At 39.1% G+C, this 27819-nt stretch overlaps 1 protein-coding gene and 1 non-coding gene across 4 annotated transcripts in view; one reads left to right on the top strand and one right to left on the bottom strand.

The window, feature by feature from the left end:
* The first annotated feature begins 6 nt into the window (after window positions 1-6).
* MAPKAPK5 (MAPK activated protein kinase 5) overlaps window positions 7-27819 on the top strand; it is a 40332-nt gene continuing 12519 nt past the window's right edge. For 2 of the 3 annotated variants that reach the window (XM_029922944.1, XM_029922943.1), the window contains exons 1-7: window positions 7-315; window positions 12842-12915; window positions 13630-13705; window positions 14272-14369; window positions 15850-15958; window positions 17556-17645; window positions 18439-18534. In XM_029922944.1, the coding sequence (XP_029778804.1) occupies window positions 280-315; window positions 12842-12915; window positions 13630-13705; window positions 14272-14369; window positions 15850-15958; window positions 17556-17645; window positions 18439-18534 (579 nt within the window). In that variant the 5' untranslated portion in view covers window positions 7-279. The remainder of the gene's footprint in view (window positions 316-12841; window positions 12916-13629; window positions 13706-14271; window positions 14370-15849; window positions 15959-17555; window positions 17646-18438; window positions 18535-27819) is intronic. The other variant, XM_029922945.1, reaches the window with a different exon arrangement.
* LOC115278571 lies at window positions 16653-16801 on the bottom strand. Its single transcript, XR_003902975.1, has one exon. It is a non-coding gene; the product is annotated as a small nucleolar RNA SNORA62/SNORA6 family (small nucleolar RNA).

Genomic DNA, 27819 nt, shown 5'->3' with positions numbered 1-27819 from the left:
TGGGAGCCTGCCTCCCCGGCTGGGGATGAAGCCGGGAGGCGGCCGCGCGGGGCCCAGCACAAAGGCTTGTCCCCGGGGGCCGCCGCCGCCAGCCTAGAGCCGCCCGCCGAAGCCGAGCCGGCGCCGGGGCCCTCATCCCCGCCGGTCCCTGGGGGCGGCGGCTGCCGGTCTCCCCGAGGCCCTGGGGCCCGAGCGCCGAGCGCCGAGCTCCCTCGGCTGCGGTGGGACCGGGCACTTGCACAGCCTCCGCCGCTCCCAGCCGTAGAGGCCCCACGGAGCATGTCCGAGGAGACCGACATGGAGAAAGCCATCAAGGTAAGGGGGAGATGCCCCCTTCCTCCCCGCTTTGTAACATTGGCATTCCTCTGGGCTCAGCCTCCGAAAGCGGAGAGAACTTGGAGCGAGAGATTCCAGCGACTGCCGGGTTTCGATTTTCCCGGATTCTGTTGACTGCGTTTTACAGCCCTGGGGCGAACGGTTTGTGTACGTACAGGGAGGGATGTCCGACTCCCTCTTCTCTGCTTAAAGCAGGATGTAATTTGTACTCCGCTAAAACGGAAGGTGAGTGGCGATGCTTGGTATGAGGGGACGTAGGGGTCCTACTACACTTTCGGCCCCTCCCCAAGTGCCGCCAGTATTTGTTTCCGGATGGCCGGCTGCAGTACTTGGAGGGTTGGACTTTACCCATTGCTCTCGATTTGTTCGAAACCAGCCTTCTGGAAACCTGCAGGTTCAGAAGGAGGTGGTCTGCCTTCTTACAAAACCCGTCTTTTGGCGAATACTGTTCTTTTGCGTTTGTTGCCTCCCCTTTTCCTCTTCCTTCTCCTAGGCAGCATTTAATTTATTGAAGAAGAGTTCATGGTGTTCTGTGACTTGTTGCTCTGTTAAAACAACAACAAAAGCAAATGTGTGTTTTAAAATGATCCAAATAAAATGAAAAGTTAAAAAAATCTGTTCTTACTCTTTTTTTCCTAAAAACCACAACAAACCAAACGAAAACAAAAACAGGCACGCTCTGAGGTACTAATAGAAAGTTATTATCTAGCTGTAGTTTGGAAGTTACAGTCTTGTGTACGTTGAACACTGAAGCTTAAAGTTTGGTATGTATTATTTACTTATTTTGCAGTATTAAGTCAGAGCATTTAGGAATTTTCATTTTCTGTGGTGCCTGGCTGGCTCAGTCGGAAGAGCGTACAACTCTTGAGTACAGCTCTCGATCTTGGGGTTGTGAGTTCACGCCCCACCTTGGGATTACTAAAAAATAAACGTGAAAAAAAGAAAAGAATTTCATTTTCCCTTGAGGGACAGGCATCCATTGACAACTGGGAATTATTTTCCCTTCAGGACATACTTACAAAGTTACTTCAAACAATTCCCGCCCCCCCCCCCCACCTTGGGTGTAGTAAAGTTTAGAGAAATCAGTCATTCCAAAGAAACTTAACCTTTTAAAGGAGGCATGAAAATATACACATTAAGGAAGATCAGGTTTTAACACAAAAAAAGTTCTAAAATGCATTTTTTTTGTGTGATTTGGATTTTAAATTCAGGTGTTGTCGGTTTTGTGCCAAGTGCAGTCTTAGGCACTAGTGGTAGAAAGTCAACGTTCTAAATGTCTGTTCTCATGCAGTTTATAGTTTAGATGGTGGAGTTGGGTAAAACAACAACAACAAACAAGACAACATTGCCAGCTGGTTATAATTAAGTGTAAAAAGGGTGGGGAGTACTATATTAGGAAAAGTAGTCAGGGGAGGAGGCCTCTGAGGAGGTGACAGTTGTGTAGAGCTCTGAAGGGAATGAGGGAGCAAACCTCCACTGTCTTGGGGAAGGATATTCCAGGCAGTGGGAACAGCAGATACAAAGGCTCTGAGGTCCGGTCGAGGCTTGTGTGATCCAGGGAAGGCAAGGGGAATGCACTGGGTCAGTGCAGATTACATTTTAGAGAGGTGATAGGAAACTAGAGCTCAGAGGGACTTGTAGACCATTGTAAGCACTTTGGCTTTGACCCTGAGTAGAAGAGGAACTCTGGGGAGTTTCTAACAGAAGAGGGACTTAGTTCTAGTGCGTAAATATATAAATGGGAGGCAGTGTTAACATAGTGGTTGCAGTTGTTTCTCTAGGTAGATTCATGGGTTAAAATCTCAGCCTTGCCACTCATTAGCTCTGTCCGTGAGGAAGTGGTTTTACTTCTCTGTCTCTGAGTTTGCCCATTCCTAGAAATCAGATAAAAACACCCCACAGGGTTTTTTGGGGATTTGGTGAGCAAATATATCTAAATGTGCCTATAATAACTACCATTTAGTAAGAACTTGATGAATGTTTGCTCATAGCAACTAAACAGTCACTTTAGAAAGTCAGAATTTCTTGATCACTGTTGTCCAATCTAATCTTCTTAAAAATGTTTAGCTTTTCTTCATGTACGATAGGTCATTGGTGAGTCTTCATACAAATTTGAGTATATCCAACCAGTAGAAGTAGGTGGAGTTGAAAGTATCTGATCTGACAGCCAGTACTGACGAGGATGTATTCCCTTGGACGCAAGCCTGCATCACAGTAAATAAAACTTCTAGTCTGTAACATTGTGCTGTGTTCATTTTTTTGCTTTCTTGAGGATGTCCTCATTGGTGAGGACTGAGACCTCTGGAGTTCAGCTGGAAGGGCTGTTGTCCCTGGACTCTAACTAGCCCATTTAAACTGCTGCTGCCTGACTGTGTAAGAGCAATCCAGCAAGACTTCACCTCTCGCCCTATTCCTCTTCAGGGTAATTAGGCTAAGGCCAAGGCATCAACGGTAGCCTCTGTCTTCTCATTTCTGTCTCTTCTCCGATAGCCCCATGACTTCACTGTTCCTAAGCCACTGAGCTAAACCTGGAGAATGAGCGTTTGGGGATGAGGGATTGTCTTGCGTATTTGTTGTATATGGAAGCTCTTGCATTTTATTGTATATGGAAGAGTTCTTCATATTTGATGAACTTAGTGAAAATTCATTTCCTTAGTTTTGAAAATATTTTTTAAAATTTCAGTATGATTTACACACCATAAAATTCACTCAGTATAAGTGTATGGTTGAAGAATTGTTAATAAATTTACAGAGTTGTGCAACTATCATCACAATCCAGTTTTAGAGAATCTCTACCCCCCCCAGAAAGTTCCTTTTGCCTCTTTGTAGTTAGCCTCTACTCCCATTTCCCATTTCAGATCTGTTTTCCCACACTGATCTGTTTTCTGTCATTAATTTTGTCTTGATAAATTCCAAATTAATCAAATTGTATACAATATGTAGTGTTATGTATTAGGCTTCTTTTACTTAAAACACTTTCGAGGTTCATCTATGTTATTGCATGTGTTAAGAGTTTATTTCTTTTTAAGTGTTGAATAATCTTTTTATTGTTTATTCATCCCCAGTTGATGGACATTTACATTGTTTCTGAGTTTTAGCTACTATGAACAGAATGATAAATAAAACTTGTCCATACAAGTTTTTGTGCAAACATTTGTTTTAATTCCTTCTGGGTAAATACATTGGTGTGTAATTACTAGGTAATTTTATGTATGTAAGTTTGTGTTTAACTTTTTAAGAAACTGCAAAACTTTCCAAAGTAGTTTTACCAATATTCATTCCCACCAGTAGTATTTGAGTGGTTTGGGCTTTGTTTGTTTGTTTGTTTTTATCCTCCTCACAAATATTTGGTATTGTCAGTCTATTTTAGCTATCCTGATGGTCGTGTAGTACTATGTGATCGAGGTTTTGATACGCATTTCCCTAATGACTCATATTGTTAAGCAACTTTTCATGTGCTTATTCGCCATTTGGTGAAATGTCTATTCAAATCGTTTGCCCATTTTTATTAAATTTTTTTAATTTTTAATTTTTAAAATTTACATCCAAGTTAGTTAGCATATGGTACAACAATAATTTCAGGAGTAGATTCCTTAATCCCTTACTCATTTAGCCCATCCCCCCCCACAACACCTCTAGGAACCCTGTTTTTTTCCATATTTGAGTGTCATGTTTTGTCCCCCTCCCTGTTTTTATATATTTTTTTGCTTTCCTTCCCTGTGTTCATCTGTTTTGTATCTTAAAGTCCTCATATGAGTGAAGTCATATGATATTTGTCTCTCTGACTAATTTCGCTTAGCGTAATACCCTCTAGTTGCATCCACGTAGTTGTAAATAGCAAGATTTCATTCTTTTTGATCCCTGAGTAATACTCCATTGTATACATATATATACCACATCTTCTTTATCCATTCATCCATCGATGGACATTTGGGCTCTTTCCAACTTTGGCAATTGTTGATAGTTGGGGTGTCTGTGCCCCCTCGAAACAGCATACCTGTATCCCTTGGATAAATATGTAGCAATGCAATTGCTGGGTTGTGGGGTAGTTATTATATTTTTAATTTTTTGAGAACCCTCCATACTGTTCCAGAGTGGCTGCACCAGTTTGCATTCCCACATTTGCCTGTTTTTAAATTGGGTTGTTTTATATTGAGTTGCAAGGGTTCTTCATAAACTCTGAATAAAACCTAATTCTAATGCTGTTCAGCATCTTTTCATGTGTTTGCCATTCATGTATTTCTTTTTCTTGGTATTTAACTGTATTAAAATCTTTTTTTTTTGGTATTAAAATCTTTTGACCATTTTTATTTTATTTTTAATTTTTTAAAATGTTTATTTTTAAGAGAGAGAGTGAGAGCACACAAGCAGGGGAGGAGTAGAGAGAGGGGGACAGGGGATCTGAAGCAGGCTCTGCACTGACAGCAGCGAGCCTGATGCGGAGCTTGAATTCACAGGCGGTGAGACCATGACCTGAGCCAGAGTCACACACTTAACTGAACCACCCAGGTGCCCCTTGGCCATTTTTAAATTAAGTCGTTTGTCTTATTATTGAGTTGTAAGTGTTCTTTATAAACCCTAAATAGAGAGATTTATCAGACATAGATCTGCAAATATTTTTTCCCAGTATGTGGCTTGGCTTTTCCCTTTTAATGGTTTTAACTTTGATGAAGTCCAGTTTATCTTTTTTTTTTTCTTTTTCTTCTCTTTGATGGATTGTGCTTATGGTGTCATAGCTAAGAAGTCTTTGCCTAGTCTCAGGTTACAAGATTTTTCAACTATTTTCTTCTAGAAGTTACAGTTTTTAGTTCTTTATTTAGGTCTGATATCTACTTGGAGTTAACTTTTGTCTTTGGTGTTACATAAAGGTCTAAGGATTTGTTTGTTTGTCTTTAACATGGATATCCAGTTCTGGGACAGTTTGTTCAAAACACCGTCTTTTGCCTATTGAATTACTTTGGTACCTATTTTGAGAATCAGCTGATCATAGTGTGTGAGTTTATTTCTGGATTCTCTGTTTTGTTCTGTTGATCAATATGACTATCCTTATACCAGTATCATACTTATTTGATTACTGAAGCTTTATAGTAAATTTACAAAATTGGGTAGTGTGAGAGCCAATTTGATTTTTCTTTTTGAAAATTAAGTTGGCTATTCAAGTTCTTTTATTTCCAAGTAAGTTTTAGAAACAGCTTGTCAACGTGTTGTAGGGTTTTGATAGGGGTTTCATGGAATCTATAGGTCAATTTAGGGACAGTTGCTATCTTAACAATATTGTCTTCTAATCCATGAAAATGGTATAGCTCTCCATTTCATTAGGGTATCTCTGGTTTCTCTTAGCAGTATATTTGTAGTTTTCAGTGTATAGATCTTGCACTCTTTTAACAAATTTATTCCTAAATAATTTATTCCTTACGGTGCTATTAAGAATTGTTAAATTTCTTTTTTTGGATTGTCACTAGTGTAGAGAAGTGCTGTTTATTTCTGTATTTTGATATTGTGTTTTACATCTTTACCACATTTGCTAAGTTCTAGATCTTTTTTTGTAGGTTCTTTAGGAATTTCTACATATAAAAATCATGTCTACAGCAAATAAATACCGTTTTACTTTTTCCTTTACAGGATGTATGCTCTTAATTTTGTTTTCTTGCCTTATTCCATGGGGAGAACCTCAGGTACAATGTTGAATGAAAGTGGCAAAAGTGGACATCTTGCCTTGTTCCTGATCTCAGGGGCAAAGCATTAAAGACTTAGCACTAAGTAAGTGTTTTGTAGACATCCTTTGTTCAGTTGAGGAGTTTCCTTCTATTCCTTGTTTGCTGAGAATTTGTATCATTAATAGGTTCTGAATTTTTGTTAAATGCTTTTTCTTCACCTGTTGAGTTGATCATATAGTTTTTGTTCTTTATTCTTACTATCGTATATTAATTGAGTAACATTAGTTGAGTTTCAGATATTAAACCAATTTTTCATTCTTGGTATAAACCTCACTTAGTCTGATGTAAAGTTATTCTTACTTGTTTCTGTATTGTTTGCTAATTTTGTTGAGGATTTTTGCGTTTGTATTCATGAGGGATACAGGTCTACGGTTTTCTTGTGATGCCTTTGTGTAGCTTTGGTATGAGGGTAATACTTGCTTCCGAATGAGTTGGGAAGTATACCTGCCTCTGTTTTCTGGAAGAGTTTGTATAGAGGCTTGAAATTATTAAATTAAGTCAATAGCTTGGGCAGTGTCTGGAGAGATTATAGTTGTTCAGTATGGATAGGGTATGCTCCTGGTATCTAGCAGGTAGAGGCCAGGAATGCTTCTGAACATTTTACCAATACACAGGACAACCTCACAACAAAGAACTATTGGTTCATAATGTCAGTGATGCTGAGGTTGAGAAACAATGCTTTAAATGATTTGATAGAATTTACCACTGAGCTTTATGGGCCTAGGCTTTACTTTGTGGACAGATTGTTTTGTTTTGTTATTAACTCAATTTCTTGTTACAGGTTTATTCAGATTTTCTATCTCCTCTTGAGCAAGTTTTGGCAGTGTACATCTTTCTAGGAATTTGTCCATTTCATCTAGTGGTCCAATTTGCTGGCATAAAGTTGTTTATGGTGATCTTTAATAATGCTTTGATTCCTGTAAGGTTGATTGTAATGTCTCCTCTTTCATTTCTAATATTAATCATTTGTGGGGGGGGTTCTCTCAGTCTAACTAAAGGTTTGTTAATTTTGATATCCTGAGGAATTAACTTTTGGTTTTCATTGATTTTTCTCTATTTTCTGTCTTCTATTTTATTGATTTCTGCTCTAATTTTTATTATTTCTTTCTGCTTGATTTGAGATTTCTTTTTTTTTAAGTTTATATTTATTTTGATAGAGGGTGAGAAAGTGTGTGTTGGGGGAGGGGCAGAGAGAGAGGAGAGAGAGAGAATCCCAAGTAGGCTCCACTCAGTGCAGAGCCCGATGGGGTTCGATTCCACAACTATGAGATCATGACCTGAGCCTATATCAAGTCAGATGTTCAATTAACTGAGCCATCCAAGTGCCCCAAGTATATTTCTTTTTTCATTAGTTTTTCAAGGTAGAAGCTTAGGTTATTGATTTGCAATCTTTCTTATGTAGGATTTTATAGCTATAAATTTCCATCTAAACACCACTTTAGCTGCACATAAATTTTAGCATACGTACAGTCCCCTCATACCCACAGTTTTGCTTTCCATGGTTTCAGTTATTTGTGATCAACCATGGTCAGAAAGCAGACAGTCCTTCTCATTAATCATCAGAAGGCCAGTAGTAGCCTAATGCTTTGTCACAATGCCTACTGTCATTCATCTCCCTTCATCTCATCAGACAGGCACTTTATCATCTTCTGTCATCACAAGAGGAAGGGTGAGTATGGTATAATAAGATATTTTGTGAGAGAGAGATCACATTTGTTATAATTGTTCTATTTTATTATTTTTAGTCTCTTACTGTGCCTAACTTACAAATTATAATTTATAATGTTATACAAGTTATAACTGAATTATTAAATTTTATCATAGGTATATATGTATAGGAAAAACATATTAGGATTTGGTACTGCCCTGTGGTTTCAGGTATCCTGTGGAAGTCTTGGAATGTATCCCCCACAGACAAGGGGAGACTACTGTATTATGTTTTTATTTTCATTCAGATCAAAATAATAAAAAAATATTTTCTAATTTTTCATGTTTCTTCTTTAACCCGTTGATTATTTAGGTGTCATAATTTTTAAATTTTTGTTGATTTCCCAAATTTCCTTGTTGATTTATAGATTAATTCCATTGTGGTTGAAGAACCTTATATAATTTCAGTTTAAAAAATTTATGGAGATTTATGATCTAGCGTATGGCTTATGCTGACGAATATTCCATGTGTACTTGGGAAGAATGCGTATTCCCCTGTTGTCGGATGCAGTGTTCTGTAGATGTCGGTTAGGGCAAATTGGTTGACAGTGTTATCTTCTACATCTTGCTGACTTTCTGTCTAGCTTTTCTATTATTGAGACTGGCAGTATTGGAATCTCCAACTACTGTTTTTGAATTATCTATTTTCCTCTTATATTCTATTTTTGCTTCATGTATTTTTGGATTCTGCCTGCATATATGATTATAATCATCCTATCTTCCTGGTGAATTGACCTTTTCATCATTTAAAAAGTACTTCTCTTTCTCTATTAACATCTTTTGAATCCTCTATCTATTTATTTAAATGAAAGTTAGTTAACATACAGTGTGGTTTTGGTTTCAGAAATAGAACCCAGTGGTTCATCACTTACATGTCACACCCAACAAGTGCCCTCCTTAATGCCCGTTACCCATTTATCTCATTCCCCACCCACCTCCCCTCCAGCAGCCCTCAGTTTGTTCTCTGTATTTAAGAATCTCTTATGGTTTGCATCCCTCTCTGTTTTTATCTTATTTTTCTTCCCTTCCCCTATGTTTCATCTGTTGTGTTTCTTAAATTCCACATAGGAGTGAAATCATGATATTTGTCTTTCTTTGCCGGACTTAGTTCACTTAGCATAATATATACTCTATTCCGTCCATGCTGTCCCAACATCTTTTGTTTTAAAGTCTATTTTGTCTATTGTCTGTATAGCTACTTCAGCTCTCTTGTAGTTATTCATGGTATATCTTTTTCCAGCCTTTTATTTTTCCCCCCCATTTAAAAACTTGTAATAAAATTTAACATAAAATTTACCATCGTAACCATCTTCAAGTGTGCACTTCACTGGCATTAAATACTGTCACCACCATCCAAACACATAGTTCTTTTGCTCTTGTAAAACCGAAACCCTGTACCCATTAAACAGTAACCCCCCACTGATTCTTTCTCCCCGGCCTCTACCAACCACCATTCAGCCACCGTTCTACTTTCTGCCGGTAATAGCGACTACTCTTAAGCACCTCAGAAAAATGGAATCATAGTGTATTTGTTGTTTTGTGACTGACTTATTTCTCTTAGCATAATATTCTCCAGGTTTATCGCATTGTAGCATATTACTGAACTTCTTTACTTTTTAAGGCTGAATGGTACTCCATTGTATGTATGTGGATATTTAGGTCCCTTCTATGTTTTAGCTATTGTGAATAGTACCGTTATGAACATAGTTGTACAAATACCTCTTGAAGATCTTGTTTTCAGTTCTTTTGAGTATATACCCAGAAGTGGAATTGCTGGATCATACGAGCATTCTATTTCTACTTTTTCTGAGGAGCTGCTGTACTGTACCGCTGTACGTTCCCACGTGCACAGGGCTCCAGTTTCTTCACATCCTCGCCAACACTTGGTCTTCTTGTTTGTTTGTTTGCTTTTTGGTAGTGGCTATCCTAATGGGTATGAGGTTGTATCTGTTTGGAATTTTGATTTGCATTTTCTTCATGATTAGTGATATTGAGCATCTTTTCATGTGTTTATTGGCCATTTTTATATCATTGGGAAAATGTTCAAATTCTTTGAATGAGGTTGTCTGGGTTTTTTGTTGAGTTTTAGGAGTTCTGTCTGTATTCTGGATATTAATCCCTTATCAGACACTTGATCTGCAAATATTTTCTCCCATTATGTGGGTTGCCGTTTTTACTCTATTATTAATAGTGATTTTGATGCACAAAATTTTTAAATTTTCATGGTCATCTTGTCTAGTTTTTCTTTTGTTGCCTGTTCCTTTGATACCCTATCCAAGAAATCATTGCCAAAAACAATGGTATGAACCTTGTGTCCTAAGAGTTTTACTGTCTTAGGTCTTACATTAAGTTCTCTGGTCCATTTTGAGTTTTTGTATCTGGGGTTCGTGGTCCACTTACTCTTCTGCGGGTGGGCCCTCACCCTGCCCAGCATCGTTTGTTGAAATCCTTTTATTTTTAACTTGTTTGTTTCTTTGAATCTAAAATGTATCTCTTATAGATAACATATAGTTGGATCTTTTTAAAATCCAGTATATATTAACTTTTTTACTGTATCATATTTATCACAAATATATTTTATTATTCTGTGAGTATTATTATTTACAAAAATGGGCAATGGATATTTGCCTGCGGGTCATGATTTGCCAACCCTTGCTTTAGAAGGAATCTCAAGAAATACTTCATTTCACATATTTATATCCTTATTCATTTAAGACACTAGTTTTCTTTAGCAAAATTCAATGTGTTTGTCACTGATGCTTTTGAAGTAGTCCATAATTTAGCAAAGTATTTTAGTTGACCTATGCCTTCCTGTATTCTCCTTTGTCATTAAAATATGAGAAAATATGCCAGACATATACATAGAAGAGTTGACAGGTATGAGAGTGTTACTTCTCTTGTCCAGCTGGGCTTGCTTAGTGAAGCCTTAGACTGGTTAGTGTTCATGGCACCATCAATAAAGGTGCAAGAATTAAACCTGGGAAAAAGGGTAAGAGGTATAAGGGAAACAGGTTCAGAAATCAGGGTTCTAGAGAAGCCTGGTAGTGCCTGTCTTACCTTCTGTAAAGTCAAGTGTTAAAACTTCTGTCACACCCTCTCCAAGTTGAATGGTCTTGGCTGTCCATCAGGTAGAGTACCATCTGAATAAGCACCAGCACAGTGAAGAATTTGGTAAAACGTTACTTTCACATCCCAGGAACTGGGCATATAAATAGTCCTTTGATCTGTTAATGACAGATAATTCCATGGAACAAATCTCTCTTTTCTGTGGATCTCCTGAGTGTATGTTTCTTTAGAGCTGAGGAGAAGGATGGGTTTGGCAAATGATTTTTACTCTGCCATGAAGCTTATCCTATGCCCCCAACTCTCTCCTTCCCAGTCCTGCATTCCTGTCTTCTCAAACACTTTGAAATCTAGCAATCTAAATCTGCAGTGAAAACATGAAAGAGGTAGGCAAGTTAAATGAGTAGGCTTGAATTTTGTTTAGGAGATGGTGATTGGGGACAGAGCCTGGGACTTCCCTAATCAGGCAAGATCTGTCCCTAATCTTCAGTGTAAGGCAGTTACCCTTGATGGCTGGAGTGGTGCTAGGGAAGTGCCAAGTATTCTAGTCTTATTAGTGCCTATAACTCACTGTGGTACCTTGACAAGTTTAACCCCAGTGTACAGTTTTTCAGAAGGGAGTTTATGTACTGACCTTACTGATCTTTCCCCGTTAGTACCCCTCCTGTCATTGGGTTCAGTCTGCCTTTCTTGTCATTCATTCCAGTTATTGACCATTTACTATATAATGGAAACCTTTATCAAGAATTGGGCAGGGGTGCCTGGGTGGCTTAGTCGGTTAAGCGTCTGGCTTCAGCTCAGATCATGATCTCGTGGTCGTGGGTTCGAGCCCCACATCAGGCTCTGTCTGTGCTGACAGCTAGCTCAGAGCCTGGAGCCTGCTTCGGAATCTGTGTCTCCCTCTCTCTCTGACCCTCCCCTGCTCGTGCTGTCTTTCTCTGTCTCTCAAAAATAAATAAAAAACATTAAAAATAAAATTAAAAAAACTATAAAAAAAAAGAATTGCGCAGCAAAGAGGTGTGGAGGTGATTGCTATTCTAATCTTATTTTATATGCTTGCATATTATATTAACTGGGCAGAAGCTCTAGCCTAGTGTCTGGCACATAACAACTGCTCAATGAGTATGTTAGGTGGACAGATACCCTGTTCCCATACACTGGGAATTGGGGTTCTGTTAGATTTTCATTGCAACAAAACAATTTGAATGTCTCATGAGTTTTAGCCTAGTTTCTCAAGCTCTGCATTTGGTTTCCTTTTCTTCCTGTGGAAACCTGAAAAATTAATTTTAGCCTACCACAACTTAAATATATGGCTTTCTTGAAAGCATATGGCAATAGAAGCTCAACCTATAGTGATTAGACAGGAATTCCATAAAAACTATAGAGGCTATATCTGGAACCACTGAAAGCTATTAAAAGTATGAATAAAATGAACTGAAAACTATAAAAAATAGGTGCCCAATGAATATGATAATATCTTTATATTCAAAATGATGCCATTGAAAATCAGATCAATTTACTGTTCACTAGTACCTTATCTGAACTTTTAAATCTCAATTTATTCAATAAATAACAATTTATTCTTTGATCAACTTATTCAAGAGGATAGGCCTCTGTATTATAGAAGCATAGATCAGTCTTTCTGGAACCTCAGAAAATGTACTTGACGACTTTGGCGAGTGAATATTTGGTAGTGAGGTATTTGGAAAGAACATCTTCCTCTCACGCTCCCCCCCAAAAACATTGAGTTTCTACTCAAATGGACCTTGTAGAGGAGCTGAAGAATTTCTTCTCATCCTGAAGTGTTTGCTTTCTCTTTTGCTGGAGAACAGTGCCTAACTTAGTCATTTAGACAGAATGCCTAATTATAAAGCCAAAAGAATGCAAAGCTCTGCTTCTCCGTTTCTCGTAAAAGCTGAGGTATTGAGTGATTAGGTTTTCTGCTGTCCCACCCTGCTTATTTTTCAGCTTTTTAATTGGAGAATCATTTTCTGCCCCTCCCTTTTCTATTTTAATAGGAAACCTCCATTTTAGAGGAATACAATATCAATTGGACACAGAAGCTGGGAGCTGGAATTAGTGGCCCAGTTAGGTAAGAGGCCTACATGGCAAAATGGCTCTGAAAAAGGCCATTTGACATACATCGTCCATTGGAAGCAGCAATGTGCCACATTTGTGAAATAACTTTAATTTGACAAATGGAGGTATTTATGTTAGGCTTTTTCTCATCCATTTAGAAATATATGTAAGTGAATCACATGGTCTATAACATAGAATCACTTAAGACACTGAGATTGTGGAGCCACTCTTGAGAGTCACCTGTCACCAGGAGAGGCCATTATTCCTTCCTTGGCCATCCTCAGGATGCTTGCACATGGCGTAGGAGCTGAGGCCCGTGTAGGGTAGGTGAGATGGCCTTTCTGCCTCTCCATCTGCTCGCCCTAGGGGCAAGTTTGTTTGGATGTATCTGGGTATATTCTTGACTAGAAGTACAGTTCTAAGGGGGTGCCTGAGTGGTTCAGTCCGTTACATGTCCGCCTCTTGGTTTTGGCTCAGGTCATGATCTCATGGTTCATGAGACTGAGCCCTGTGTTAGGCTCTGTGCTGACAGCAGGGAGCCTGCTTGGGATTCTCTTTCTTCCCCTCTCTCTGCCCTTCCCCTGCTCGTGTTCTCTCTCTCTCTCAAAATAAATAAGTAAACATTAAAAAAAAAAAAAGGTACAATTCTAAAAGAACAAACTTGCTAAATTAGTTTTCACTGTTACATAGATGATTTCTGATTGAATTTTTTTTTTTCCACATCTAGAGTCTGTGTGAAGAAATCTACTCAAGAACGGTTTGCACTGAAAATTCTTTTTGATCGTCCAAAAGCTAGAAATGAGGTATGGCCTTTTGTTGCCTTGATTTATCTAAGTATTGGAAGTGCCTAAGAATTATTCTTTTTACAAGTAAGGCAGAAATACAGACATGCACAAAGAATTTTATATCCATATTTACCCCTTTACCCTATCCATGTTTTCATTATTAAGCAGTCCCATATCTATCAGTGCCAAAGGCTGGTAGAGTCTTATTTCCTTTCAACCACCTCTTGTTCTTTCTCAGTTAATGAGGTTCTGTACCCTGAACTATTCAGGTTTAGCTCATCAGCCTGTACGTATTGGACAAGGTCTTTGAAGAGCAGAGAATGGTGGATAGTGTCTTGTCAGTGTGCTCTAGGAGGGCTGTGAGGATGTGTTTCTAGTTTTAAAAAATACACATTTGTTTTAAATCATCTAGATATGGTGATGACATGTTAGGAACATGTACAATGGAAGACATACTCTTTTGCTTAGAGAGAGATGAATAATTTCTGAAACAAAATGAATTATTTGCCAGATTTTTCATTTGCTAATAGATGGAGCAGCAGAAAGTAAATTTGTTGGTGAGGTGAATCTCTGTTCTCTTTAAGGTACGTCTGCACATGATGTGTGCCACACACCCAAATATAGTTCAAATTATTGAAGTGTTTGCTAACAGTGTACAGTTTCCTCATGAGTCCAGCCCCAGGTAAGACTACACAGGGGTCGTCACCTCATGTCCACCTCTCCACATGTAGGCCAAGGTGTAGTGGGGTTTTCCTTCCTTTTGTGCTCTCTCCCCCTTTCTCTCCACCCCTCCTTCCTTCTGTCCCTACCTGCCTACCTCTCTCCCTCTTTATCTTTTCTTTTTCTTTTGGAAAATGTCAAACATTTGTAAAAGTAGACAGAATTATATAATGAATCTCCAGGTACTCATCACCCAACCTCAACAGTTACCAACTCATTGCCACTCAAGTTTCATCTACGCCCCCACTTACTCTCTGGGCCCCCCCTGATTATTGTGATTACTTTCTCTTTAAAAAAAATATGTAATGTGGAATTAAAACATTCTATTTCAAATTAGTGAAAGAGGACGAAATATTATGAGGTACTGTCTTTGAAGCTGATATGGCAAAAAGCCCTTATTGCTGAGTCTGACATTCCTTTTAAAGGAAGAAATCAACATTATTCTTTTAGCTGTCAAATATTTGGCAAGCCCATTGTGTGGCATCCCAAGTGTCTTCTAAGGAATTCAAAGTTAAATAAGATGGTTTCTACTGGGGGGACTGAGATGTAAACCTATCATCATAGCAATGTGATAGGCACCAAGAAGAGGCATCCATGAAATATTTTGAGCTGTAAAGGAGAGGAGGGCTGTTAGCTGTAGGCTAGGGAGACCGGATACCTCACTCAGCCGTTATGTCGGGGCTGGGACTTGAAGGGATGGGCAGGGGTCTTCTCGGTGGACAAAGAAGATGGATTTGTAAAAACAAGTAGGAAATCAAATGATTGTGTCTTACAACTGTGCTCTGTTGGTGAAAGCATTTGGATGGAAGCTGGAAGCATTTATATTTGTATCAAAGAATGGTAACCAGAATTCTGACTTTTTGACAACATGAGAATTTTTGCTTTTTTTTAGTAGCTGTGTACCCCTGTCCAGCTGTCCTGCTGGGTGTGCTGTGGGTCACATGGAAAACCAGGGTAGCGGGGGAAGGTGTGGAAAGAGTGACAGAGACACAGACTTAGATACAGACACAGACACAGACGGAGAGTGAATTACCAGGTGGCCCAACAGCCAAGTGACTTGAAATTCATGTCCTACACAAAGTCATACTCTGTTTTCAATACACTTCCCATCTAGCTGCCCGAAAATACAATGCAAAACATGGCACGTAAGAGATCACCCACCTCCACTTAACATCTAGTAATAACAAGTTAAGTATAGTGACTTCAAAAGGATCATTGTCTTCAAAACTTATTTTACTCTCATTTAACTTCTTAGAAAATTTTAAGTGTGGGGTATTTCTTATTTATAGTGTCCAGTTGGTAGTGACAAGGGTCCACTCGGGGCGTGGGTGGGTCAGACTTAGGAAGCAGTTACACATTTGGTACATGAGGCATCTTTAGCTTAGCTACTTGATGTTTCAGGTTTTTTTTTTAACTTAACAAAATCAAATGCTTTCAAACAGGGCTCGACTCTTAATTGTAATGGAGATGATGGAAGGGGGAGAGCTATTTCACAGAATCAGCCAGCACCGGCACTTTACAGAGAAGCAAGCCAGCCAAGTAACAAAGCAGGCAAGTTAACCCCGGGTACCAATCAAACTGCCAACAATGTTGGTTAACAAGCACAATTTCATTGGGGGGCATAAAAGAAAGCTTGAAGAAAAGCTCTATTTGATCTCTCATTGCCTGCTTTGTTATGTAATCAGAAAAGATGCTTTGACAGGAGGAACAAGATCCCTTTTATGCTTTGGTGGGGGGCACTGTATTTTTAAGTGGTTGTCAATTGCTTGTCTGTTATAAGGTTTAAATACACTCTGGAAGGAAGGTAATCTTTTAATTCCTTTGTAGGCTGTAGATGTTAAACATGCAGCGCCCAAGCACTATTGTTGGACTTGGAGATAAACTGCTACTGATAACATCTGAAAGATTGTGTGCTATGTTCTAAGATGACTGTATACAAGATGCTTTTTGCTTTTGAGTCACCTTGCCAGATTTTAATAGAATTCTAAGGTCTTTGTAATTCTGGGTTATTCCTGATTCTAGTCTCTGTATTTTGACAGCATGTTTTTTGGTACAGAAATGATTTATATTACAAACAGTACTAGGAATCTAACTGGAAATCACCTCTTGAAGAGGTGAAAAGCTAGACCCTCAAGGCTTAATCTTCAGGCCAAGCAAGCAAGGCAAAAAGCAGGAAGCACAGCCCAATTAGTTCTTAATAAAAAATTCTTCCAAAGTATCCATGAGCTTCAAGCATTTTTTTTTCACTTGTAGCAAGAATTACTGTCAAACTACTTATTGGGCCAGAGACCCTTACGGGGTCAGTGGAAGATCTGCCCTCTCTAGGACACCACCTACACTTGTGAGTGCAGCGGCTGTCAGCAGCCTCAAATCCAAGCTCTGCCAATGTGAAGGAGCCTCGTGCATTATTTGAAGCCTCCTTCCTGGTATGGAGGAACTGATATTTAGAATGCCAAAACAATTCCATACTGAGAACTGAAGAACAGGTAGAATTTGTTCTCTATTTAATTTTAAAAATTACTCCTTTTATTTTTCAAATATTTCAAATCTTAGGATGTGCTCTTTGTAAAACAAAAACCCTTCAAACCCACCTAAATAGGTGAAATTTCATTTCAACAAATGGGATAAGCAAATTGGAACATCTGGTGGAAAAATCCAGTTAGCTACTTTCTATTTTTCTTGAAGGCAGAGCTTGGAGTTGAGCCCCCTGGAGAGTGCATTCCTTCTGAGCTAGGGGTTGGGGGCCGCTGCCCTGTGGGCCAGAGCCACGCCTGTGGAGACAGGCTGCGGGCCCAGCACTTGCTCTGCAGCCTCGTCGCGTTGCATCTCAGATGAGTGGAATTAGAAGCATTTCATTATTCCCATTTCATACTGGATTTAACCATCAGTTTACTTTGACAAATGAAGTGTTTTACTGTTTTATTTTTCTCTTTAATAAACTACAGGTTGCAGTTAAAGTAAGCCTAATTCATTTCTATTCCTTGGTACCCAGAGTCTTAATTTCTGCTTTAAAACTGAAAACTGATCACAGTTGTAATTGACTTAATTAAGGATCTTTTTTTTTTTTTTAACATCCTGCATTCTCTAAGCCCGGGGCATTATAGAGCTGTCTTTTCTAAGATGTGGTTGCTCCACTGTCCTTTTCCAGATAGCTTTGGCTCTACAGCACTGTCACTGGTTAAACATCGCTCACAGAGACCTCAAGCCTGAAAATCTGCTCTTCAAGGATAACTCTTTGGTGAGATGACTTGTTTTTTTTTTGCATTTTAGTGCTGCCACTCTCAGCATAGTTCAGGAATAAGTGTGTAGGTGTGTATGTGTTTGGAGTGCTCTGAATCCATGGTGCAGAGGCTTTAAGCCAAAGTGCTTCAGGCAGCCTACTTTCCCCACTGGTTTCCTTCCTGGAGGCTCAGAGATCTTCTGTACCCCTGGCACTGATAATGTTGGATGGTACTGATATGCATTTATAAGACTTAAGATTTTGGATATTATTTGGAGGTACTTTGGGAAGGGGCAGTAATCTAGATGCTGTTAAAAATTACCTTCAGGCATAATGGTTGTATTTGCTGTTAATCTTGATCAGGTGTTTTTTCATCTCCAGTCTCACCCCTGTTCCATGTAGGATGTCCTACCAAACAAGTTGTTCTGGTTGCCTTGAGGCTGATGCTAACAGTGAAATTCCACCCCGGATTGAAAAGAGACGATGGGCCAGTAGATAGAGTCCGGGGGCACCTGGCTAAGATCTTTCTCTCTCTCTCTCTCTTTTTTTTTTTAGCTAAGATCTTGACTTTAGTGTTGCATATTACCAGTCATGAAACAAGGCCAGTTGTGAGTGGGCAGAATTCTTTACCTCTGTATTACGAAGAAAAATTCCTCATTGTCTTCAGATGTGAGGACATGCTAGTCACGGGCTCAAGTGTCAGTCAGAAACTCAGGAGCTGCGAGCTCAAGGTTGCATGTCCTCCACCTGGATTTACCTTTAGCGTTTACTGAGAACTCGGGAGCAGTAACTTCTATTTGCTTTATTTCAGGATGCCCCAGTGAAGTTGTGTGACTTTGGGTTTGCCAAAATTGACCAAGGTGACTTGATGACACCCCAGTTCACCCCTTACTATGTAGCACCTCAGGTAAGCATTTGCTGTTTCTGCCACAGGAGATACCACCATGCTGCCTATAGATTCACATTTCTTCTCTTCTACGGCACAGGGGGATGTGCATCACAGATGGGAAGGGGAGAGCTCAGCAGGCTGCTTAATTAGGTGCAGACATTTTATTCTTTTAAAATCAACTTCTTAGGGCACCTGAGTGGCTCAGTTGATTACGTGTCTGACTTTGGCTTGGGTCACAATCTTGCACTTTGTGAGTTCAAGCCCTGTGTTGGGCTCTGTGCTGACAGCTCAGAGCCTGGAGCCTGCTTTGGATTTTGTGTCTCCCTCTCTCTCTGCCCCGTTCCCGCTCATGCTCTCTCTTCTCTCTCAAAAATCAATAGACATTTAAAAAAAATTTCAAGGGGAACCTGAGTGGCTCAGTCGGTTTGGTGTCCAGCTTTGGCTCAGGTCATGATCTTGCAGTTCATGAGTTTGGGCCCCCACATGGAGCTCTGTGCTGACAGCTCAGAGCCTGGAGCCTGCTTCGGATTCTGTGTTTTCCTCTCTCTCTCTGTCTTTTCCAGAGTTGTGCTCTGTCTCTCTCTCAAAAATAGATAAACATTAAAATTTTTTTTATTTTAAATTAAAAAATAATAAAGTCAACATCTTTTAAAATCAGTGTTTTTTTATGTACAATAAAATACACCTATGTTAAGTGTAGTTTGATGAGCTTCGACAAGCAGATATTCCTGCATAATTACCACGACAACCAAGATATAAAATCTTTCCATCCCTTCAGAAGCTCTTGTGAGCCTTTGCAGTCAATCTGCTCCCAGCTTTACCCCGCCAGCTTTACTGGTCTGTTTTCTGTCATCATGGGTTAGTTTTGCTGGTTGTAGAAATTCATGTGAATGGAACTCATGTACCTGTTGTATTTCACTTCTTTTGCTCAGCATGTGTTTGCAATTCATCCATGTTGCTGCACATACCATCAGTTCCTTTTTATTGTTAAGTAGTATTCTGTTGTAGGACTAAGCCATGTTTGTTTATCCATTCACTGACTGATGGCTATTTTGGGTTGTTTCTGTTTTGGGCTGTAATGAATAAAGCTGCTAGGAACATTAATTTACAAATTTGGGGAAACACCTTTTCCAAAATGATTGTACCATTTTACATACTCACCAGTTGAAGAAGTTCAGTTGCTTCATGTTCTTACCACCAACTTATGTTACAATTTATAAACTTAGCCTTTCTGGTAGGTCCATAGTATTATTTCATTATGGATTTAATTATAGCATTTTATTAATGGCTCCTGTTGTGTATTTTTTCATGTGTTGGACATTCTATTGTGAAATATGTGTACAACATTCTTTTATAAAGTATGGGTACAAATCTCTTGCCCTGTTTTGGTTGTTGGTTTTTTATAATTGAAGTATAAAAAGCTCTTACTATTTTCGGGATACAAGTTTTTTGTTGTATATGTGTATTACTTTTTGTTGCTACTATGGCAAATTGCCACAAACTTAGTGGCTTAAAACAACACATTTATTATCTTGAAGTTTTGGAGGTTAGAAGTCTGACATGGTTCAAGGTGTTGGCAGCACTGTGTTCCTTCTGGAAACTCTAGGGGGAAAATCATTCCCTTGCCTTTTCCACTTTGTGAGTTGCCTATGTTCTTTGGCTGGTAGCATCTTCTAACATTTTCAAAGCCAGCAGGATAGCATCTCCCGTTTCTCTGACACTCTTGCTTCCCATTTATAAGGTGATTACATTAGATACCCCCAGATAATCCAGGATAGTGCCCCATCTCAAGATCCTTCATTTAATAAAATCTGCAAAGTCCCTTTGCTCTGTAGGGTAATATATTCACAGGCTCCAGGGATTAGGACATGGAAATCTTTGGGGAGCCATTATTCTGCTATCACATATATATTATGAATATTTCTCTCAGAATGTAGCTTACATTTCAGTTTTCTTAATGGTCTTTTGAATAGCAGCAGTCTTTTGTTTTTATTAAAAAATTGTTTTTAATTCGCTGGGTGAAGCCACTTCCATCTCTCCCACATGCATGCATGCATAGGCACACATGTACCCCACACTGATCCACCCCAGTAAGCTAAGCAGCGCCACCTAGTGGAGACCGGAGCCATTAACCAAGTCTGCTCAACTGGGCCTCCAAGCACATCCCCCCAAAAAACAGCATTAAGTCATTCCACCTGCAGACTATGGAAGGGTTCATAGTTTTAGCTCTAGGGGAAACTGGATGTAACTTCATTGGAGTTTCATTCTGTTCACTGGTTCATTTATTCATTTTATTTGCTTCTGTTTTTGCTTAAATTTTCTTTCTTTTATTTTTCTTCCTCATTCTTGAATACAGAAAGAAAATGTTATTTTTTTATTCCTTTATATTTTATTAATTTTTTAAAAAATTTGATTTCATTTTATTCTATTTTATTATGTAAAGTTTTTTTTAATTTTTAAATTTTTTCCTACCTTTGTTATTCTTTCTCTTTTTTTCTCCATTCTGTCAAGCTTCTTTCAACAAGCAGACCAAAACAAACACACCTAGGGTCAGGCTTTCTTTATTTGATATTTTTGTTTTGTTTTTAATTTTTTACTTTTTATATTTTACTTTATTTTTTTCTTCCTCCAAAATGAAAAATGAGGGCGTTTACCCCAAAAGAAAAAAAAGGAAGAAATGACAGCCAAGGGCTTAATCAACACATATAAGTAAGTTGTCTGAACTAGAATTTAGAACCATGATAATACTACTAACTAGAGTTGAAAAAAAATCAGAATCCCTTTCTGTGGATATAAAAGAAAAAAAGTCTAGTCAGGATGAAATAAAAAAATGCCATAACAAAGGTGCAATTTTGAATGGATGCCATGAAGGCAAGGATGGACAAAGCAGAGCAAAAAAGTCAGCAATTTAGAAGACCAAATTATGGAGAATAACGAAGCAGAAAAAAGAGGGAAAGAAAGGCAAAGGAGCATGATACAAGACTTAGAGAACTCACCGACTTCTTAAAAAGGAATAACATTTGAATCATAGGAGTCCCAGAAGATGAAGAGAGACAAAAAGGGGCAGAAGTTTTATGTGAGCAAATTATAGTGGAAGACTTTCCTAATCTGGGGAAGGACGCAGACATCAAAATCCAAGAAGCACAGATAGGTCCCATTGATTCAACAAAAACCGACCATCACCAAGGCATATCATGATCACATTCACACAACACACAGACAAGGAAAGATTTATGAAAACAGCAAAGGAAAAAAAGTCCTTAGCTATAAGGGAAGACAAGTCAGGTTTGCAGCAGATCTATCCACAGACACTTGGCAGGCCAGAAACGAGTGGCAGGATATATCAATGTGCTGAGTTGGAAAAACACGTAGCCAAGAACAGGACAGCAAAGCTGTCATTCAGAATAGATGGAGAGATAAAGTGTTTTGTGGACAACAAAAACTAAGGGAGTTTGTGGCCATTAAACTAGCCCTGCAAGAAATTTTAAGGGGGACCCTTTGCATGGAGAAAAGAAAAAACAGAAAAGAGCAAAAGCAACAAAGACTAGGAAGGACTAGAGAGCATCATAAGAAATACCAACTCAACAGGCAACACAAGAATGCTAAATTCATATCTTTCAATACTCTAAATGTCAGTGGACTAAATGCTTCAATCAAAAGATATAGGGCATTGGAATGAATAAGAAAATAAGACTCATTTATATGCTGCTTACAAGAGACTCATTTTAGACCTAAAGACACCTGTAGATTGAAAGTAAGGGGATGGAGAACCATCTCTCACGCTAATGGTTGTCAAAAGAAAGCTGGTGTAACCATACTTATATCAGACAAACTAGATTTTAAAATAAAGACTGTAGGACTGCCTGGGTGGCTCAGTCGGTTAAGCGTCCAACTTCAGCTCAGGTCATGATCTCATGGTTCGTGGGTTTGAGCCCTGTGTTGGGCTCTGTGCTGACAGCTAGCTCAGAGCCTGGAGCCTGTCTTTGGATTCTGTATCTCCCTCTCTCTCTGACCCCTGGTCACACTGTCTCTCTCTCTCTCTCTCTCTCTCAAAAACAATAAACATTAAAAAAAAAATAAAGACTGTAAGAGGAGATGAAGAGGGCATTATATCAAAATCAAGGGGTCTGTCCACCAAGAAGATCTAACAATGGTAAGTACTTATGCCCCCCGTGTGAAACACCCAAATATATAAATCAATCACAAACATAAAGAAACTCATTGATAATAATTTCAAAATAGTAGGGGACTTCAACACCCCACTTACAGCAATGGACAGATCACCTAAGCAGAAAATCAACAAGGAAACAATGGCTCTGAATGACATACTGGACAAGATGGACTTAAAAGATATATTCAGAACATTTCATCCTAAAGCAGCAGAATATACACATTCTTCTTGAGTGCACATGGAACATTCTCCAGAATAGATCACACACTGGGTCACAGATCAACCCTCAACAAGTATAAAAAGATGGAGTCATACCTTGCATATTTTCAGATCACAACGCTATGAAACTCAAAATCAACCACAAGAAAAAACTTGGAAAGACCATGAATACTTAGAGATTAAAGAACATACTACTAAATAATGAATAGATTAAGTAAGAAATTAATGAGGAAATTGAAAATACATAGAAGCCAATGACAGTGAAAATATAACAACCCAAAACCTCTGGGATGTGCCAAAGGTGGTCATAAGAGGGAAGTATATAGCAATCCAGGCCTTACTAAAGGAGAAAGAAAGGTCTCAAATATACAACCTACCCTTACACCTAAAAGAGCTGGAAAAAAGAATAGCAAGTAAAGCCCCAAATCAGCAGAAGAAGGGATATAATAAAAATTTGAGCAGTAATAAATCATTTCAAAATCAGAAAAACAGTAGAACACATCAATGAAACCAGGAGCTGGTTCTTTTAAAGAATTAGCAAAATTGATAACTCCCTAGCCAGATTTATCAAAAAGAAAAAGGAAAGGACCCATTTAAACAAAATCATGAATGAAAGAGGAGATAGCACAACCAACACTGCAGATGTACACAGTAATAAGATAATATGAGCAATTATATGCCAACAAATTGCGCAATTTGATAGAAATGGACAAATACCTAGAAACATATAAACTACCAAAACTGAAACAGGAAGAAAAAGAAAATCTGAACACACCTATAACCAGTAAAGAAATGGAGTTGGTAATCAAAAATCTCCCAACAAATGAGTCCAGGGTTGGATGGCTTTTCAGGGGAATTCTTTCTTTTTCTTTCTAAAAATTTTTTAATGATATTAATTTATTTTTGGAGACAGAGACAGCGCGATCAGGGGAGGGTAAGAGTGAGAGGGAGACAGAATCCGGACAGGCTCCAGGCACTGAGCTAGCTGTCAGCACAGAGCCTGAGGCAGGGCCCAAACCTGCAAACTGCGAGATCATGACCTGAGCCAAAGTCAGGCGCTTAACTGACTGAGCCACCCAGGCGCTCCTCCAGGGGAATACTACCAAACATTTAAAGAAGAGTTAACATCTATTCTTTTGAAGCTGTTACAAAAAATAGAAATGGAAGGAAAATATCAAAACTCATTCTGTGAGACCAGCATTACCTTGATTCCAAAACCAAAGACCTCACTAAAAAGGAGAACTATAGACCAGTTTTCCTGATGAACATGGATGCAGAAATTCTCAACAAGATACTAGCCAACTGTATGGAGGTTCCTCAGAAAATTAACAATAGAACTCCCCTACGACCCAACATTTGCACTACGAGGTATTTATCCAAGGAACATAGGTGTAATATTTTGAAGAGGCACATGCACTCCGATGTTTATAGGAGCACTACTGACAATAGCCAAGTGTGGCAAGAACCCAGATGTTCACCGATGGATGAATGGATAAAGCAGATGTGGTACACACACACACTATAGTATTACTTGGTGATCAAAAAGAATGAAATCTTGCCATTTGCAACTACATGGATGCAACTAGAGGGTATTATGCTGAGTGAAATTAGAGACAGACAAATATCATATGACTTCACTCACAAAGAATTTATAAAACAGATGAACATAAGGGAAGGGAAGCAAACATAATACAAAAACAGGGAGGGGGACAAAACATGAGACTCTTAAATATGGGGAACAAAAGGGTTGCTGGAGAGTTCTGGGACGGGGGATGGGCTAAATGGGTAAGAGGCATTAAGGAATCTACTCCTGAAACTGTACTATATGCTAACTTGGTATTTTGGAGTTTTCATTGTAGAAAATGTTTAATGATTCAGTCAATTTAATAATACAGATTTATTGTTTCGTATTTATTTTGTGAATCTTTTAAAATGTTTGTTTACTTTTGAGAGAGGACTGTGAGTGGGGGGAGGGGCGTGACTTGAACTGAAGTCGAGCACTTAACTGAGCCATCCAGGTGCCCTGCGTTTGTTCATTTTTCATGTTTCTTCTCCGCCGTCAGCTTCGGCCTTGCCTGTCCGCCCTGTGCCTCAGGAGGGTCTCAGTTCAGTCTGCTCCAGCCCTAGGCTGTGCCCGCCAGCCTGGTGGGGGCACTGGCAGCAGCGCGCATTTGTTTTTCTGAGCCAGCCTCAGCCTTGTGCAGGCCCTGTCGCCTATCAGGTGGGAGTCTGTGCGAAGCATCTGTGAGCGGTGCAGACTCCCTTGTTTCTGTGGTTCCTACAGGGTCTGCTAGCCCCTCAGGCTAGTCCACACTTTGTCTTCAGCCGTTTGTTTAAAATTTAGCTGAATTCTTCTTACTCATATGGCAAGCTATAATGCTGTCTCCTGGCTCTGTCATAGGTGAGCCAGTTTTCACATCTTGCTTCTTACTGGAAGGACCTGTCTTTCTTTAGACTGCAGAATATTTCATTGCCTTGAGAACTCTAATCTCTAATGTGTTCAAGAAGAGTGATGATTTTGTAGTTTAGCGTTTCCTTGTTAGGATGGGAGCAACACTCCAGCTTTCTACACATCCTAGATCCTAATCAGGTCTCAGCAGTTTGACTGTGGTGTAGGTGTTTGTTTTTCCTGCTAGGGGTTTCTTGAGTTCTTTGGATCTGTCAGTTTATGGTGTTTATCCGTTTAGGACAATTTTCAGAAATTTCTTTAAATACTTTTCTGCTTGTCCTCTCTCTGCCTTTTCCCCAAGACTCTGGTTACATGTAGGTTAGATCACACACACAGCATTGAGGTTCTGTGTTTTTATTATTATTTTTTTTTAGGATTTTAGGATTTTATTTTTAAGTAATCTCTACACCCAAGGTAGGGCTCGAACTCATGGCCCCAAGATAAGAGTTTTATGGTCCATCGACTGAGCCAGCCAGGTACTCCATGATCTTTTTCTCCCCCATCTTTTTTTCTATCTGTTTCACTTTGGCTGAATTTTGTTACTATGGTTGAATTTCACTACTCTTCTGCATTGTCTAATCTATGAATTTCTTCATTTCTGATTTATTTATTTATTTATTTAATGTTTATTTATTTATTTTGAGAGAGGGAGAGAGCAACAAAATCTCAAGCAAGCTCTGCACTAGCAGGGCTCCAACCCACAAATGGCGAGATCATGACCTGAGCTGAAACCAAAGTCAGATGCTCAACTGACTGAGCCACCCAGGTGCCCCATATTTCTGATTTATAACATCTGTTTCTTTTCTCTTTTTGTTCATGCTTACTTTTAAGTATCTCAACATATATAATAATTTAATTAAATCCTTGTCTGCTGATTGCACCACCCTCTGTCATTTCTGAGTCTGCTTTTATGACTGATTTTTTTCCTTCTTGGTTACAGATCACATTTCCTGGTTATGGATTACATTTTCCTGCTTCTTTGCATATTGAAGAAATTTTGATTGGATGCTGGATGTTATAATATTATGTTGGTGAATGTCTGGGTTTTGTTGTCATTTAAAAGTATTTAAAAATGGATGCCTGGGGGCTCAGTTAAGTGTTCAACTTCAGCTCCCGTCATGATCTCACAGTTTGTGAGTTCGAGCACAGTGTCAGGATGTGTGCTGCCAGCTCAGAGCCTGGAGCCTGCTTCGGGGTCTGTGTCTCCCTTTCTCTCTGCTCCTCTCCTGCTTGCATTCTATGCCTGTCTCTTTCAAAAATAAACATTAAAAATGAAAAAGAATAAAAGTATTTTAAAAGATTGTTTTGACGAGTGGTAAGTTACATGCACGTCCACTTGGTTGTCTTGAAACTTGTTTTGCAATTCTGCCAGGGCGAGTCTAGACGAGGCCTTATTCTTGGGTTACCTCAGCCCTGCTGCCTAGAGGAAAACTTCTGGTCCTCTGTTGATGCCCCACATGATCAGTAAGGTGTCTTCACTTCGGCTAGTTGGAGCTCAGGTATCTCCTAGGCTTCTGCGACATCTGGGAATTAGTCAGCTTGTTGATCCTGAGTAGTTGTTCTAGTAGCTGGTGGCTTCCCTGGTCTCATGGAGGCTTGCTCCGCCATGTGCAGCTTACTGTATTTACCCAACGGGCAAAGGGATCCTTAGGCAGGTTTTTGTGTACCTTCCCTACAGTTGGTAGTTGGCTCCACAAATTTTAGCCACACCACTGAATTGCTGTGAGCCCTCTGCACCCTGCTTAGGTCCTCTCCCTGCACTACATTCCAGAAAATGCCTCTTAACAAATCATATGGATTACCACCTTTGTTTGGTGTCCGAAAACAGTTTTCTATTATATCTTTTCTTTTTAAGACATGAAGGAATCCTTTTTTTTTTCTTTAAGAGAGAGAGCGAGCACATAAGCAAGGGAGAGGGGGCAGAGGGAGAGAGAGAATCTCTAGCAGGCTCCATGGCTTGACACGGGGCTTGATCCCACGACACTGGGATCACGAGCTGAGCCAAAATCTACAGTTGGACACTTAACGATTGAACCACCCAGATGCCCCCGCTTTCTCTTATATCTTGTCCAATGTTTAAGTTGTGTGTGGTGGGAAAGAAAGTTGTACTGGCTAATCCATCATGGCCAGAGTGTCATATTTTTTTTTAATATAGCTGATACTTATTTTCAAGGTTTGTTTTACCAAAGAAGCCCTCTTTGAGGGAAACATTTTTTATTGAAATATAATTGATAATATGACAAATTATACATATTTGAATTACGTAATTTGTACGTTTTAACACATATATTTATATATTCTCACTAAGCCATCACCGCAATCAAGGTAGTGAACATATTCATTACCCCCAGAAGGTGTACCATACTCCTTGGTAAACTTTCCCTGCCTCTCTCCTTGTCCTCACTTGCCCAGGCAACCGCTGATCTGCTTTCTGTCATTATAGATTATCTGCATTTTCTGCAGA

Source organism: Suricata suricatta, chromosome 14 (assembly GCF_006229205.1).
Source record: "Suricata suricatta isolate VVHF042 chromosome 14, meerkat_22Aug2017_6uvM2_HiC, whole genome shotgun sequence".
In the NCBI taxonomy this organism is placed as follows: Eukaryota; Metazoa; Chordata; class Mammalia; order Carnivora; family Herpestidae; genus Suricata; species Suricata suricatta.
Note: the sequence above shows the minus strand (reverse complement) of the source record. Positions and strands in the feature narration are given on the sequence as shown.